This window comes from Drosophila pseudoobscura, chromosome 4 (assembly GCF_009870125.1).
Source record: "Drosophila pseudoobscura strain MV-25-SWS-2005 chromosome 4, UCI_Dpse_MV25, whole genome shotgun sequence".
Classification (NCBI taxonomy): domain Eukaryota; kingdom Metazoa; phylum Arthropoda; class Insecta; order Diptera; family Drosophilidae; genus Drosophila; species Drosophila pseudoobscura.
Window position 1 is genome coordinate 30,309,180 of NC_046681.1, and position 16,090 is coordinate 30,325,269.

At 49.6% G+C, this 16,090-nt stretch overlaps 1 protein-coding gene across 1 annotated transcript; it reads left to right on the plus strand.

Moving 5' to 3' along the window:
• Positions 1-1,059: 1,059 nt before the first annotated feature.
• On the plus strand, positions 1,060-2,530 carry Art2 (Arginine methyltransferase 2). The gene is made up of 3 exons (XM_001357077.4): positions 1,060-1,324; positions 1,391-1,620; positions 1,687-2,530. The coding sequence occupies exons 1-3, from the start codon at positions 1,103-1,105 to the stop codon at positions 2,333-2,335; spliced, it is 1,101 nt and encodes a 366-aa protein (XP_001357113.2). The 5' UTR covers positions 1,060-1,102; the 3' UTR covers positions 2,336-2,530.
• The last annotated feature ends 13,560 nt before the right edge of the window (positions 2,531-16,090 follow it).

Sequence of the window (16,090 nt, forward strand, 5' to 3'; positions counted from 1 at the left end):
CAGTCAGCCAGCTTTATATATATATTTTTTTATTATTTTTGTTTCGTATTTTGTATTTGCTCTCGGCTTAATATTCCCCAACCCCCAGATGTTGTCCCTAGTCCCGGATCCAGTCCCTGTCCCGGACCCATCCCCGGACCCTGCCTCGTCATTGTCTTTTGACGCTGCGAGCGTTTATCGGCCTTTCTCTCTCACTCTTAGTGTGTGTGTGTGTGTATCTTTTCCTGTTCGAGCTCTGGCTGCTTCCTGCTTATTTCTTATGTGTATTTTTACCGACGCTGATTTTTATTCCTCTGCAGGATGTGATATTTCATTCAGGGCCGCTAACAGAGCAGCTAAATGCTGGAGAGTAACCCCGCTCCACCGCCACACCGCCACACCATGACCAGCACGGACGGAACAGAAGAAGGAGATAATAATTTTTCATCTTTATGATGTTTTCACGCTTTGCTGTGCCCTGCTTAAGTCAAGAAACCAACATTCTCTGAGTGCGATTGCTCCCAGCAGTCACCAGTCAGCGGGGGCGGGCGGAGGCAGGGCAGTGGCATCTTTCACTTTTCACTTTCTTTCCCACAATCGAATTGGGGAATGTCCGGAAGCAGTGCGGCGGCCATAATTGCGAGCAAAGACTAGACGAAGACATTGTTTTCGAAGGGATAGCAGGCGGATGATGTTGTGAACGATATCCCGGCCCCTGCCAAGCCCTGTTTGCCGCGACCCCGTTTCGAGCAATCTTTCGCCATCTCATCATCATTCGTTCCCGGCGCAGTCTCCATTGTCCACTGTCCATTGTCCGTGGCAGTAGGTCAGGGCGATGGTCTGCCCCTCTCCTCCGCTCTGTCTGCCTGGATCTGGATGTACTCATCATAATACAATTTATGTCCTGCATAACGCTGATTTATGCACGCTAATGAGATTTTTAATTAGTTAATGCACGTGCGGGTGGGAGAGGGGCTGCAACGGGGAAGGGGAAACGCCCGCCATTTAAGGAATTAATTATGAAAGTCAAGACTTCCCCAGAAATGATACCTCTGCCTTTTACGTCAAAATAAGGTTCGACGTTGCGAAAAAATATATTCGGTTCAGTTGTAGAAAAATTAGGATGGAGGCAACTTCGACAGGAAAAATATTTGATTCGCAGGAAATGGGAGATAATGAAGAGATGGCAGATGGTGACTGCGTGCGCGATTATCGCCTACAGGAGGCCCTCTACTTCAAGATGTACGCCCGCCTGGAGGTGCAGGAGTGGCTGCTAAAGGACTCCGCACGGAACAGGGCCTACCGCTCGGCCATTCGTTGCAATGCAGCGGCCTTTAAGGACAAGGTGAGTGCGGATGCGAGACTCGGATGAGATCTGGACCCGACTTATTAGACCCAAATCCCCCTCAAGACGGTTTTGGACGTGGGATGCGGCCTGGGCACGCTTTCGCTGTTTGCTGCCGAGTCAGGGGCACACAGGGTGATAGCTGTGGAAGCGGCAAGCATAGCGGAATATACTCGCAGCATAGTGCTGGACAATTCATACGCGGCCGTCATCACGGTGATCAGAGGCAAGGTTGAGGAGATAGAGCTGCCCGAGGGCATCGAGAAGGTCGACATCATACTCTGCGACTGGATGGGGTAAGTGGTTCCCGAAAAGTATTTCCTTTTCCCACTAACCAACCTCACGTTCCGTGGCATCCGCAGTCACTGCCTGTTCTCCGAAAACATGCTAGAATCGCTGATATTTGCCCGGGACAAGTGGCTGGCACCTGGGGGACTAATATTCCCGGATTCCGCACAGCTGTACCTGGGCGCCATCTCGGGTCAAGAGGGTGAGGTTGACCAGGACCTCGACCAGTGGAACGATTTGTACGACATCGACATGGGGGCCATTCGTCGCAGCTGCGAGTGCACTGCCGTGGTGGCGCACGTCGATGCACGCCAGATGATGAGCAAGGTCGTCCTGGTGAAGTCGCTGGACCTGTACACCGCCCCCCGCCAGTCCTGCTTCACTCGCTGCCACTACGAGCTGAAGGTCACGCGCAGCGGGCAGGTCCACGCCTTCTTCGCCTATTTCGATGTGGGTTTCGGGAAATCGCCAAATCGCGTATACCTCAGCACGTCGCCGCAAGCCCCCTGGACCCACTGGAATCAGACCGTCTTCCATATGAAGTCTCCACTGACCGTCGGCCCGGAGGAGACCATCAGGGGAATGTTCAGTATCAAGCCAAGCTTGAAGAACATTTACGGATTGGAGTTTGACATTAATTTTGAACACAAGGGCAAGGAAAAGTCCATGCGAGCCAAGCAATCCTTCTTTCTGGACTACTTCCTTCCGCAAGGACTATCCTAGAGAGGCCTATGCTGGACTGATACTGGCTCTCTCCTGCATAGAATATGAAACAAGAAAGACCAGCAGACCAGCAGCAAAACCACATTTTGAGAGCAATGTTTATCTGATTTTACTCTGTGTGTAGGCATACTCGTATATGCACACGTAGTGCTGCAAATATACATATACTTTATTGCTCAAAGAGTATCGGCCAGAGCGACCACCCAACACTGTACTTCTGGAACAAAGAATAGTCGGTAGGGTATTAGAAAGTGCGAAAGTCTAGGTAAATGAGTCAAACTATCGTTTTTCCTGCACACACACACAGAGCCCGGACTCTGTTTTTGGTAAATGGTGTAAATAAGTGCAGAGCCAGCATTTAATTATTTAAAACAATTTTTCGATGTGTGTGCATCTTTGTGTGTGCTGGGCATTTCATACACGACCCGTAATTTATGCGCCATGTTTTCATTTTCCAAATTTTTTCTGGTTTCTGTTTTCTGTTGTTTCCATTTCTCATTTTTTCGCCACAGTTTATTTATGTTTGTTGGTCAACTAAAGCCATAAACTAAGGCATTAAGCGAATGCTTAATATCGTTTGCCCATAAAATTGACAAAATATTTGGAACGTTCGACAACACTCGACTGCCCCGCGGCGTGATAAATGCTTTTCGAACTGTAAAAAACGCGCTCTGGCAGCCAGTTGTCAGTAGTGGGTGAAGGATGCCCCAAGGGCGTACCATCTCTGGGTCTGGCTGGTGCATCTCTGGATCCCTGGATCCAGCTCCTCGCGCGGAGTTTTCAATCAAATTATAAGCTGTTGGCCCAGTTCCTCTCGCTGGCCGCATTTCACTCACAAATTGGCCCACAGAGCGCTGCCTCACTTGGCGTGTACTCACTGTGGCACCGCACACTGCCCTGCCACACATACCGACGCGTCGACGGTTATGCAAATGTTAGGTAAATGCGCATAATAATAATTTCAAATAAATTTAATGTTCTCTCCGCACACACACAGCCAGGGGCAGAGCCAAAGCTAGAGCCAGAGCTGCAGAGCGCCTAGTGCCAGACTTTGGTGGGTTTAGCTTGCCCCGAACAGAAGGTACGAGTACGAATACGAATACGAATACGAATACGAATACGAGTATCTGTGTGTCCTGTCTGTGTCCTTGTGTGTGTATGTAAACGGCGAACGGAACGTTAGACATGCGGCGCCACCGTCAAAGCTGAAATCTTCCATCGCTTCCATCACTGCGGCGGCTCCCGAGTCCTTCCTTCCTTTTCCTTTGGTGTATATTTAAATGTGTGTTAGTTCTGGTTAGTCCATGTGCTTGTGTGTGTGATGGGGGAGTGTGTGCTTGTGTGTTTTTGTTTGCATAATGTGCAACATTTTATGTTTTTATTACATCTGAACGCCAGAGACAGCGACGACTACGGCTAGGGCTACGGCTGCGGCGACTGCCAGGCGTGTCTAATGGCTCTGTGGATATGGGCCTTTTGGCTCCCCTTTTGGCTTTTACTCGTACCATTCGCCTTTTACCTTACCGGCTCTTACCTATTCCGTCCCGCTGCGGAATGATGTGCGGACTATTTGCGCTATAAATATAATAGTTCTAATTTCGCACTAATGCACGAGGGCACATAGTAATCCGCAGATAGTTGAGGCTTAGTGGGTGCCGAGCCCCGAAATAGATCACACGCGGGTCGAGGGCGTGTCTGCGGCGGCCATGTTTGAGTGTTGATTTATCGCGAAAGAAAAACAGAGGCCCACTGCAGTCGGCGGGCAAACAAATCATTTTCCACACGCCAGCCAGCCAGCACGACAGCAGGCGGCGGTGCAACAAGGAAGGGGGATGCAATGCTCATGCCGGGATCTCCTCGCATTACAAGCGTCTATCAGTAGGCACGACAGGACAGGACAGGACAGATGCGACGAACGCGGTGGACTTGGAGGCCACAGCGATGACAATTGGCAGCTATGCAGAATGTTGCATGGGGAATGTACCGCAGAGGCTGGCCCGATAAAATAATAAACTGGACGACATGCAAAGCGGCCAGAGCGGAGAATTTACGACCACCAGGCGGAAGCGGATGTGGAAGTGGAAGTGCACTGACCACTGCCTCTCACTGCCACTGCGCTGCTCCGGAGTCCAGTCCGGACTCTGCACTGTTTCACTGCCAAAAAATACTGAATGACAGAGTGATGTAGATGCAGATGCAGTGCTCCTCGGCACACATCTGGAAATCCAAACTCCTGATTTAGTGGCATATAATGAGCTGCCTGGCGGGGCAGGAGCCTAGGAGGAGCCTAGTGCTTCTCCTGCTCCTCCTCTCCGTATAAATCATGCAGCATTAACAGCTGCTTGGCCACATCAAATCCGAGTTAAGTTTTCCGCGCTGTCGGGTGCAGCTGAGCGTATGCCGGAAGCGGATGCGGAGCCCGAGCTATAGAGAGAGAAAGAGAGAGATCTGGAAATGCTGCACCATGGTGCCAGCGAAACAATTCTCTAGCTTTTCGGCCATAAAACAAATCGCTTTGAAATTGCAGTTTAAATATTTCTGCACAATTTTTCACTGCTCCCTCCGCCGCCGGTCAAAGTGGCTGTCTGCCCCATTCGTCGTGGCTCCTGGCGCCTGCCCCTGCCCATGGGCAACGTTTCTATCCTCACATGTTTTGCCATCGTTGCATTATTTAACTTTTACTCGAGAGACGAGCGCCGTGAGGAGGCAGGCGGCAGGAGCTACTCGTTGAGGAGGCTGCTGCTTGATGCTGAAATAATTTGCAGTTTGCAAACCGAATATTTATGACTTTGGCAGTTGATTTCTTTGCAGTTGGAGTGATTGTACCAGCGAATATCTGGAGATATTCGAGAGAGAGAGTCCTGGTTGACTGGCCACAGGATATGCTCCTGTGTCCCTCCAATATATCCATCCCCTCTCCTCTGCCACACTTGAAGTTGTGCACTCGTACTATACACTCGTCGTATCTGTCGTATTTGCAATATCTTCGCTTTGTGCAAACGCATTCACCAAGAAAATTGCTTCCTTTGGACGGGTCTCCGTCTCCATCTCCGTCTGTATCCTGTGTCCTGAATATGTGGCTGTAGCTGTGTCTATGGCTATGGCCCCTGACCTGCACAGGTCTTTTGGTTTTAACATACCAAACGAACACTTCCGATTACTTGAGGGCTGCTGCTGCTGTTTCTGCTGCTTCTTCTGATGATTTAGATTTGCTTTGCACTTGCGTTCGTCCTTGTGCATGCACAAGGCTTGTGCCGGCTGTCAATGTGTGCGAAATTAATTACACGAATTGCCATTTAAAGTAACTCGAGTGTTGAAAACTAATTAATTTGTTGGCTTACGAGCATGAGAGCCTTCTCCCACAGACCGACAGTCAGACGGAAGGAAGGAAGTCTATTTAGCGCAGATTACTATTTCGAAGTTAAAACCAGAGGGGACTCTGGGACTCATCTTTAAAAGATACGCCTCTGCTCTGCCTCTGCCCCTGTGTCAGCCTCTGATGAGGCTTTAATTCAAAGGGAAACTTTCTCTCCGTTCTGAAGTTCGAAGGAGGTCTTCTCGGAGGAAGGGAGACCCTTCTTTGGTGCGGGCAAAGGCAAACAATATATGGAGGGAGCGGCATTTAACGACCTCTTTTGTGCCGGCAGCTCCTCCGTTGTTTGTTGTCGCTCGTAAATGCTGCTGCGAAGCCTTAGAATTGAACAATTTAAGGCCGCGTACACTCTCCCTCTCTCTCTCTCTCTCTTTGCGTCTGTATATGGTAGCTAGCTGCCATTATGGCTGCCGCAGTGGCTTTCGAATGGAAAATATTCTTTGTCGTTTTTTTCTTTACTGCTTTTGGTTATGAAAACTAAAAAACATGGACGATACACACGCACACATGCTCATGGAGGGCAGCACTTTGCGGTAAACTACTACACTTGGCACTTGACACCTGCAAAAGCATCGTGGACACGGACACGGACACGGACACAGACACAGCTACCGACACGGACACGGACACGCTCACGCATACGCATACGACACGTTGTCCCCAAATTGCCCTAAAAGCGTAAAACAGCTAAAAACATCTAGTAGTAGCAGCAGCAGTCTCAGATGCGTCTGCCACTTGCCACTTCAGCTCCCTTCATTCCCTGTGCCGCTCCATATCCTGACCAGCCCCCAGCCGAACCCGTTTCTCCGCTGCGGTCGCCCATTGTTTATTAGCACGGCTTCTCGGGCTCCTACTTTTTCAGAAGCAGCAGCGAATGGCATAAAGCTCACAATTTCTGTGTGTTGTTTGTTGGTTTTCATTGTGTCGTCGTTGGGGCTGTGCCCCTGCCTCTTCTGCCTCTTCTTCCTCGTTCTGCATGCGGCTGTTGTCGCCTTTAGGTCACCGTGTCAGCTCTACTGCAGCGCCGGGCATGGGCCATGCTCGCACGGCCTTAACCTGAGTATACCCCCATCCTGTATTCCACACACACAGCCTTTTCCCAGGACCTGACCTGGAAGCTGCAATAGGTTCGCCGCGCTTCCTACTTAGCCACGAGCTGGTGGTCGTAGATAGTTTTTATTACGTTGCTGGTGCTGCGGCTTTTGGTGCAGCGAACAACGGGGCAATTAGGGAGCTCTGATAATTAATTTGGCTGCTTCTTTGCATGCACTCCTATGTACAACCTATGTACATATGTACATATGTCCTGCCCTTCGCAGTTGTATATCGCAGATATCCTGCACACTGGCCAAGTATCGGAGTGTTGGAATTTGTATTTCCACTTTTAATTGAAGCGACAAGCTCTGGAGGTACCCCTGCCCCTAAGAGACGAGTTTCCGCCCGCTCCTACTTATTGGAGCGAGGGGAACGAAGAACAGTGTATTCATGGAGCGAGCGTCGAAGCACAACAGGTCAAAGCAAATAGCCAAGGTAAACAACATGGGCAGGAGCGAGGAGGCCACCAGAGCAAACTAAAATCGATATGCCACCCGCGGTGCAGTCCTAAATGTGGACTCCAGCCCCCTCCACCAACCCCCCATGGCAGTCCGCTGTGCGCTTGTGGGTTTTTCTGATAGCCACTCTTATTGCCGATTTTTTCTTGCGGTGCGCCGTTAACTGATATCTCTCTTTCCATTGACATCAGGCGACGACGGATACTTGGGCCCCAATCTATTCTCTTTTCTGTTTTCTGTTTTCTTTAGCTCTTTAGTTCCTTAAGCTGCTTGATGCTTGACTCTGTAGTTTTTCAGGCCACGCTACAATCGCCTTAATGGCCGAGATGTCCATTCAGTCTATTGGAACGCTCTTCTGAACTGCCGTGGTTCGAGCCACTCACTTGCTGATTTTTCACACAACAGTACAGTCCGCACTCGTGGGGCGTGCATCAGGGGACTTTTCTCTCGGTCGGAGTAAGCTTCATTCGCTTTGGCAGGCTTTTATTCCCGCTGCCATGCCATGCCCTGCCATGCCACGTCGCTCTCTCTCCCTTGAACGGTTTGACAATTTATGTTATTAGGATATATCAATACTCGTACTCGTGCGGGGGTATCTGTCTCTCCAGTCAGTCAAAGGATGTTTTGCGGTTGTTGTCTGTGGTCCCCAGTTCATAGCAGCACATTCACTCGTAATTTAATGAGTGGTTGAGTTTAATCCACTTACATGCTTTATTGTGGTCATTGTCACCCATCCCCTCACATCTGCCATCTACCACCGACCAACCGGAGGAGGTCGGGGGTCTGCTGTCTCTCGTCTGACCCTCTGTCATCTGCTGCATGGCTGTGATGCTACGACTGCAATTGATTGCATTGCGGTTCACAAATCTAAAAACAAATGATGTCACTACATTTGATCTTTTTCGGGCATTAATGTACGGATTGTGCGTTTGATTTGTGTAATTTTGTGGTAGGTACTCCTGCACAATCACGAAAATAGCTCCGATAAATGCAACGCGGTCAATTAACACGGGCTCCCATGGCTGGAAAGCAGTTAATGAACTAGCGATTCTTCACTCCATGACAGCTCGACAAAATTGAAAGTACTTTGACACCACAGCATACCACAGTCCATTCCATAGCTCATTTCACAGACAGGCACACTGATAGATGAGCAGGGCAGGAAAGTGCGAAAATTGGAAAATTCGAGCCCAAGTATTTTGACAAAAGACATAAAACTTGCGGCCAGAGCTAGAGAGGAACCATCTGGCGCGAGAGAAGCAGAAGAACCACTTAAGAACCGAAGCCAAAGCCAAAAGCCACAGGAAAATTAATTAAACTTTGCTTTGCCTGGCAGGGAGCTAGGTAGGTAGCGCAGGGAAGGCGAAGGGTATTACCCGTAGGCATCCTTAGAACCTCCTCCCGAAATGCATTTAGCGCCGGAGCCTGAAATGCAACACCCGAAATGAGGAGCGGAAAGAGATGAAGAGGTCGAGGCCGAGGTCGAGTAGCATCGACAGATAGGCAGAGCAGAGCGGAGCGTTAATGAAGTTACGCGGCATCGTTGCGGTGGCTTTACCATATTGGAGCATCACTTGAGAGTGCACTTAGCGAGCGAGCGAGCGCGCGAGTGAAGGGCGCCAGGCACCAGGAGCTGCACGACAGGAGCTTCCATCGAAGAAGGACCAGCGACAGCCGATTGTCGACAGTTCAAGTGAAAGACGAAACTATTTGGGCTCATCGAAGCTCATTTCTGGTTAGTGGCAAAGACGCTTCTGCTTGGAAGGCGGCGAATATATGTATGTATATTTGGTAGCAAATTAAGCATTTCCAAGTGTGTGGTTCGGTTCGGTGAGACAAGGACTCTTTCTCTGTTGAGGTGAGCAAAGGTGCGTGGCGGTGCGGTGCGGTGGGCTCAGGCACTTGAATTTATTCGTAATCCACAGCTCAGTCTCCTTTCGCGAAGTGTAGTGTGTGTCTGTGGCTGCAGTTGGGGAAACTTTTGAAAAGCACTAACTACAGAACTACAAAAGTTTATGGTGCGGGCAGAGTGTTCAGATACGGCTGCGAGGCTGCAGCATGGAGATAGACAGAGACATTGCCTGCCACTGTCTGAGCCGGATCCATTGTCGAGCAGCTGCTGGCAGCCTACGAATCAGTCAGGATCTGGGATACATCTTGGCTCTAGGCGCTCGATGCGCGATGCTGCCAAAGTTTAGTTATTAAAAAATCACAACTTACGGGTGCGAGTGCGAGGGCGAAACGGCGCATTCATAATCCGCTTAAGTGTTACAGGAACTTGCAGGCTCAGATGGTGCCAGGAGGGAGTGCATCGCTCTCTCGCCCATGTTAATTGAGCAAACATCAAACGAGCAAAGGAGCAGAGCTGCAGGGGACCTCCTCCTCCGCCACACTAAATTGAGATTCAAGCCGACAGTGGGATGAAATTTGCATAACTTCGTTATATGCGAACCCGAAGAGCCCCAGAGCTGATTAAGCAGCCCTCCCTCCCTCCTCCGGTGACTAAAAGTTATGAATGTTTCAAACTGCAATACAAAGCAGAGTCAAGAGTCGGTAGTCGGTAGTCGGGAGACCCGCATATGTAAGTGTTTGCACTATCGAGGAGCCAATAACTCATGTGCACGCCTCGGGGGCAAACCAGAGCAGCGCAAACCAGACGCACAAGCACAGGCACCGGCAGGGCCGGGCCACAGAGGCAACGGAGGCCACAGAAGCAAAGACTCCGAGCCTCGCATTGAAATGACAGCGCTTTCATGGCCCCAATATGGCAGTGTAAAAAACTAACAGCGCCAGCAGTAAAAAGAAATCGTTGGCATTAATCTCTCAATAAATCAATCGGGAAGGCGTGGGATGGAGTGGGGAGGAGACGTCGGAGTGGGTGGCAAGTGGAAAAAATATCTCCGGTCTTCAGTCTTTGGGTTTCCCTTCGGTTGGGGGTTCTGTTCCACCAAAGTATGCAATGCTTATTTTCATTTTTGATTATGCCCCTCCGCTGATTGCGCGAACGTCGCACTTCTCTCATTCGTCTTTGTCAGCAGCTCCACTCACACACACATATACACAGTCACTAGAGGCTCCCCCAACTGTCAGCAGTATCAGTAGGACAGACAGGTGGAGCAGGGGGCATCGATGATGCTAACAAATTGCAAGGCGAGGCAGGTGCTCTCGAAAACATATTGATCACAAAAGCTCGTGTCATAACGGAGGCAGCAGCATCAACAGCAGCAGCAACAACGAAATGCGGCCAGATTCTGATTGCATTCGCATGCCAAAATCGAATCGTCGAATAGTCGAATGGGAGCTTCGTTATGCTCCAGATATGGATTTGTGAGACCGGTGACCCAGCGCGCGCCATGGAGGAGCAGACGGGTTCATTTCATTTGTCATGGCTGCAGTACTCCTCCCAAGGTTTGCAGTCTGCAGAAATTACTTTCGCTCTGGCAAAGAACAAACTTTCACAGCTCAACACTTTTTACCAATGAAAGCCGAAATGTTTGCGGCCCAGATAAGCTCCGGCTCTGAAAGCGAGCAACAAGGAAGCAGAAGCAGAAGTAGCAGCAGCACAGGCGGCACTGCACCAGCAAGCGCCAGGAAGTGGGGAAACCGGGAAAAGACGGCAAAAAATATCCAACTTTTAATTCAATTTGGAGCGCTTTCTGGGCGGCATAGGCGAATGAAAATAAAAATGCCTTTGTGCAAGTTTTGCAATTGTGTTAGTGTTCGCGATTGCGTTGGTGTTGGTCTTAGAGGGGCTGGCAGTCCACTTGCCTCTGCTCCACTTTCATTTCATTTCATTTCATTTTTTGGTTGCGCCACAATTTGATACAAATAATTCTATTATGGAGTCCGAACGTAAACCCACACGTATCTCTGCCATAGAAGAGGGCGAAGCGCGAAGAAAACGCCAAGACAGACACCAGAAGCGAAAACTTAACGAAATTGAAATGGAAAATAAAGAAAGAAAAAGCCACAAAAATGACGAAGGAGAGTCCCTGCTCGAATACTCTTGCAAGTGCATTTTTGGTGCTGGATGCTGCTCCGAAATGCCTGGCAGCCGTAGCGACTGTGGCCCTTGGAAGGGTATCGCGGTAGGAAAAGAAAAGGAAATCAAGCAATGAAATCAGCAAAGTTGCAGACAGTCCGGAGAAGGGCTGGGCGGTCAACAAAGTAACACCAACAACAAAACAATCAAATGAAATCATAAAGCAGGCAGGCAGCCAGGCAGCCAGGCAGGCAGGCGGGTACTCCATAGTCCAAAGTCCGGCGTTCGAAGATGCTGGACGGACGGACGGACGGACGGACCGACCGATGGACAAATGTGGATGTGGCAGAAATATCAAACGCCGCCCGCCGCACCACTGAACAATGGAAAGTCGCTGGTCCGTTGTAGCCTCATGGAATCAGCAGCAGCTATCGCAGGAAACACTCATAGTTTTTTTATATTCTTCAGTTGATGGCAGGTTATTCCTAAAGGCTGCTCCCCTTGAAAGGCTCCATGTTGTGGAATTAACCGAAGATCACAGCATGTCGGGGCTGTGGATGTGGATGGCCAATGGCCTTCGATTCCACGATTTACGATTGGAATCTTTTGCACATTTATCAAAAACACTTTCACTTGGCGCAAATTCGCACATTTATCTTATGCAAGGAGCAGAATACTTGCCAGAGAGAGGAGGGAACAAAACCAATTCTATTACAGCTGCTGGCATGGATTTGGAATTCTATGGCCATGGCACACAAAGTGTCCACGGACACGGACAGCGACACGGACGCGGACACGGACACGGATGTGGACAGGGGGCAGGGGGCAGGGGGCAGGGTGTAGAAACACAACGAATATGGGCAGTTTGCCACTTCTATCCGTGATACACAGGATCCACCCTCTCCTCAGTCTCTGACTCTGGGACCCTCTGACTCTCCTTCTGCTCTGTGAATATACTATTTCATTTGCATTTCGTATAAGTCACATGGCTACGTGACCCACATGTAGAAGACTCTGAGTTTTTGCCAATAACAGAGTACAAACGAGTGCAGACGAAGTCGGAGCAGAGCCATGGGCCATCGGCCAGTGGGCCGAGAAACGAAGTAGGAGCTGAAGCTGAGACGAAGGATAGGGACGGGACGGGACGGGACGGGACGCTATTGTGCAAAGACAAGCACAAATTTGTATAAATTTTCAATAAATTACATCAAATCAAGCTGCAAGCACTTGAAAACTACCAGACACGTGTTACTGCGAGGGCTACTGCCACTGGCACTGGCACTGCCACTGCGAGCGAGCGAGCGAGTCTGTGTGCAGAACGAGATTAGAGTTTAGGGCATGCCTCACGCCCATACACTCACATTCTGATGGCGAAATGAAAAGAGAGGAAAGGAAGGGAAGGGAAAGGAAAGGAAAGAAAGGAAATGCCAGACCAGAACAGACCACATCAGACCAGGATGCCATGCCGCTGGGGCGCCAGTGTATTAAAAATGTGCCAATGGGCACGAGGCGGAGCACTTTGCTTGCAAATTTGTTTGCCGGGCCTGCAAGGGCGAATTTCAGAGAGAACGTTATGCATATGAGGGGAGCACACAGGACCACAGGACCACAGGGCCATGGGCCATGGACAAGCCTTTGGCCTACTCATTGTATACGTACTCTTAGCAGGCCCATACGAAACTGCCGGCTTAGGCTTGTCCAACCTGATCGCAGATAGTGCACGTACTCTTCTCGTATTGGTTGTTCGATTCGCACGCAGCCCCACAGTCAATGTATCTCAATTGGTATGTTGTATGTTGTATGCTCTGGCTGTGGCTGTGGCTCTGGCTCTGGCTGTGGCCCTCTGTCGGTTCTGTCTCTGGCAAGAGCAACTCAAAAGCAACGCCATTTGACAAAGATTAATTCTAGTGTAGCACTCTCGATGATGGCCACAGGACGAGCACTAGCTACGAGCCAGCGATACCCTCTTGCAGCTGCTCGACTCGGCTGACCCTTTGCCACCATCGACCATCCACCATCAGCCATCATCCGCCTCATCCTGCAAAAACACATCAGATCCAGCAGAAGCAGCACCGCCACCAGCTCCAGGACCAGCACCAGCACAAGCATCGTAGCAACGTAGCAACGACAAGGACACACAAAGCGTAACGACAAAAACATCATCAGCAGCAGCAGCAGTCGGGGAAAGGGAAAAATAAAGAAAGAATTCGAAAAAAAAAAAAGGAAGAAAAGGAGAGAAACCGTTCAGTATCTGTGTGTGAAATTTGGCACCGAACCAGCTCTTGCACTGGAAAAAGCTATCTGAATCCACAAGCGAAATGTATTCATCATTTCGGGTGGCTTCTGGAGTCTGATTTTCCATTTAAATCTTCCACTGAAATACAGAAAATACTGATGACTGAAAGCTTAAAGAAAGTTGAGGAGCCTAAGGTCTGATGTAAGAGTGGGTTTTTTGGTTGCTTTTTCCTCAGTGTGGAGGGCCTTGACAGCCATAACAATCTGCAGTTTTTGCTGCTGATTCTTTGCACTGCCCCCTAGAGTAGAGAGAGGGGAGAGAAGTGAAGATAGTGGAATGAAGGGCATAAAGGGTAAAGGGTAGAGTAGCGTATGCGAAAGACAAACTCAAAACTTATTTACACTGAGAGCCAGACACACTCGCATACTTGCTCGCATTTCTTCCATTTACAATGCATTTTGGCATGACCGCAGCATAAAATTTGTAAAGAGCCCCTCGACGCGGGGGGCTGATGCTAGCTCCCAACCTGAACAGAAAACACCAGACCAGAAGCCAAGCCCAATCTGATTCCCGAAACAGAACTCCAGGATCGCAAGGCTTTGCGAATAGGAAGGAATAGTTGGCCAACGCCAAGCAGAGGCAGCGGCAGAGGCAAAAAATGCAAAGGGGAAATGAATAAAAGGCCGGAAGCAATATGCATTTCCGCTGCCAGAAAAATGTAAGCACTTTCCACTTGCCAGACCGATGTGTTGGCAACGAAGTGGAGGATGGTCGCAGTTTACTATTGGGAGGGGGGAGTGTGAACTAGAGCCAGGGAAAAGTGCAACTGGAAAAACTGAAAACTGAACTGGCTGACAAAGCAGAAGGATGCAGGACCGCGCATGTTTATGAATGAGTGTATATGTCTGTGTGTGTGTGTGTGTGTGTGTGCTTTCCCTTTCTCTCGCTTTAAGCAACGATTTTGGGCAGCGAAAGGAGCAGCACGAGCACAAGAAAAAGCAGAAGCAAAGGCAGACCCAAGCGAGTCACTAATATACTAAACTGATAAATACATACAAACGAAAACTGTTTTAAATTTTTGAATCCTTCCAGCAACAGTGGCGTCTGGCAATGTGTCAAGCAGCATGGCAGCCCGGCAGCCCGGCAGCCCGGCCAGAGCTCTTGTTGGGTCTTTCGGGTGGCTTTTAACTTTATTAAAATAGATGAAAGTGGGCAGAGCTGGAGGAGCACTTTGCCCGGAATTGTTAATACAAAGTGAGAGAACACACAGCAGCACCAGCACTAGCACCAGCACTCACTCGAGGCACGAGGCAAGCAAAGAGAGCGATGTCGAGCGAGGGCGACGCAAGTGCAACAAAAGATTTACAACGTCCACAATGAGAACTAGCAAATGGTCGTTCTGTAGTGCAGTTGACACACAAATGAATCAATCGGAATTTGAAATTTGGCTTCTGAAATGCGGGTCACAGTCTATGGAGCAGACGCTACGAGTGAGGAAGCGATGGAGTGGGGATAGCTCCAAACCCAAATTGAAAACTTTCGAGCGCAGGGCCTCCTGTCTGGTGCTACTGCTCCACTTTTCGGCATCTCGAAATTGAATTATTAATTCTGAAATAATGCGCAAATAGAAGTCGATAAGCCAAGAAGTAAAATGGCAGCTAAGCTTCACGAAATGCCCCACAATCAAGCGGCAACACGACCCGGACGCACACTCACAAACACACGCAGAACTGCGAAGTGCGACGGGCTGTCGGGTGTCTCCTTTCCTTGGTTGCGTCCGCTCGTCCGCGTGTCAGCCAGAGTTGAGCTCCAGTTGGGATCCAGCGAAGGAGCCTTGGAGCCAAGCGATACCTAAAAGCATGTCGATATTAGGCAAGATAAATTGAAAATGAATTGCGAAACAGAGAGTCGGTCGAGGGAACAGCGGACTTGAAGCCGGAGCCGGAGCCGAAGCTGAAGATGGAGCTGTGGGGAGGTCGAGGGGCGTGTTCAGTCGAAAATTGCCGCATAGAAATAAACATCCAGCCGGAGTCAGAGTCTGAGAAAGAAAGAAAGGGAGAGTGATAGAGAGAGAAAGAGAGAGAGAGAGAGCAGAGAACAAAAACGTAGTAGAGCATTTAACGCAGGATACAGACCACGGTTACGGTTACGGTAACGGTTACGGATTCGGGGTCGATGTCGAAGTCGATGTCGATGGCATTAAGTCAGTGGAAGCGGTGGCAACCGGCGGCAAAGGCATCACGAGAATTGAATGAAGCGGAAACGGAAAGCAAGCTAATGAATGAAGCACAACGAACCAAATGAATAGCTGGCTATGGGTCTCAGGATGGGAATGGCTGGATGGGGGTTCGAGTTTGGGCGCCTGGTCAGGAGACTCTACGCTTGGATGGCTCCAGGAGTAGACCGGGACGGAGGGGATCGCCGCTGCGGTTTAGCTCATGAAACGACCTTCACAGTTTATATACAAACGAATATTTGTATTTTGGCAAGGATACCCACTACAACGACAGTACGACTACGAAGACAATGTCCCTAGTCAGTCAGGGATATACTCGTACAAGACGTGGGCATGAGGGACGAACACAATTGCCACGTTTTCCGGATTTGTGCG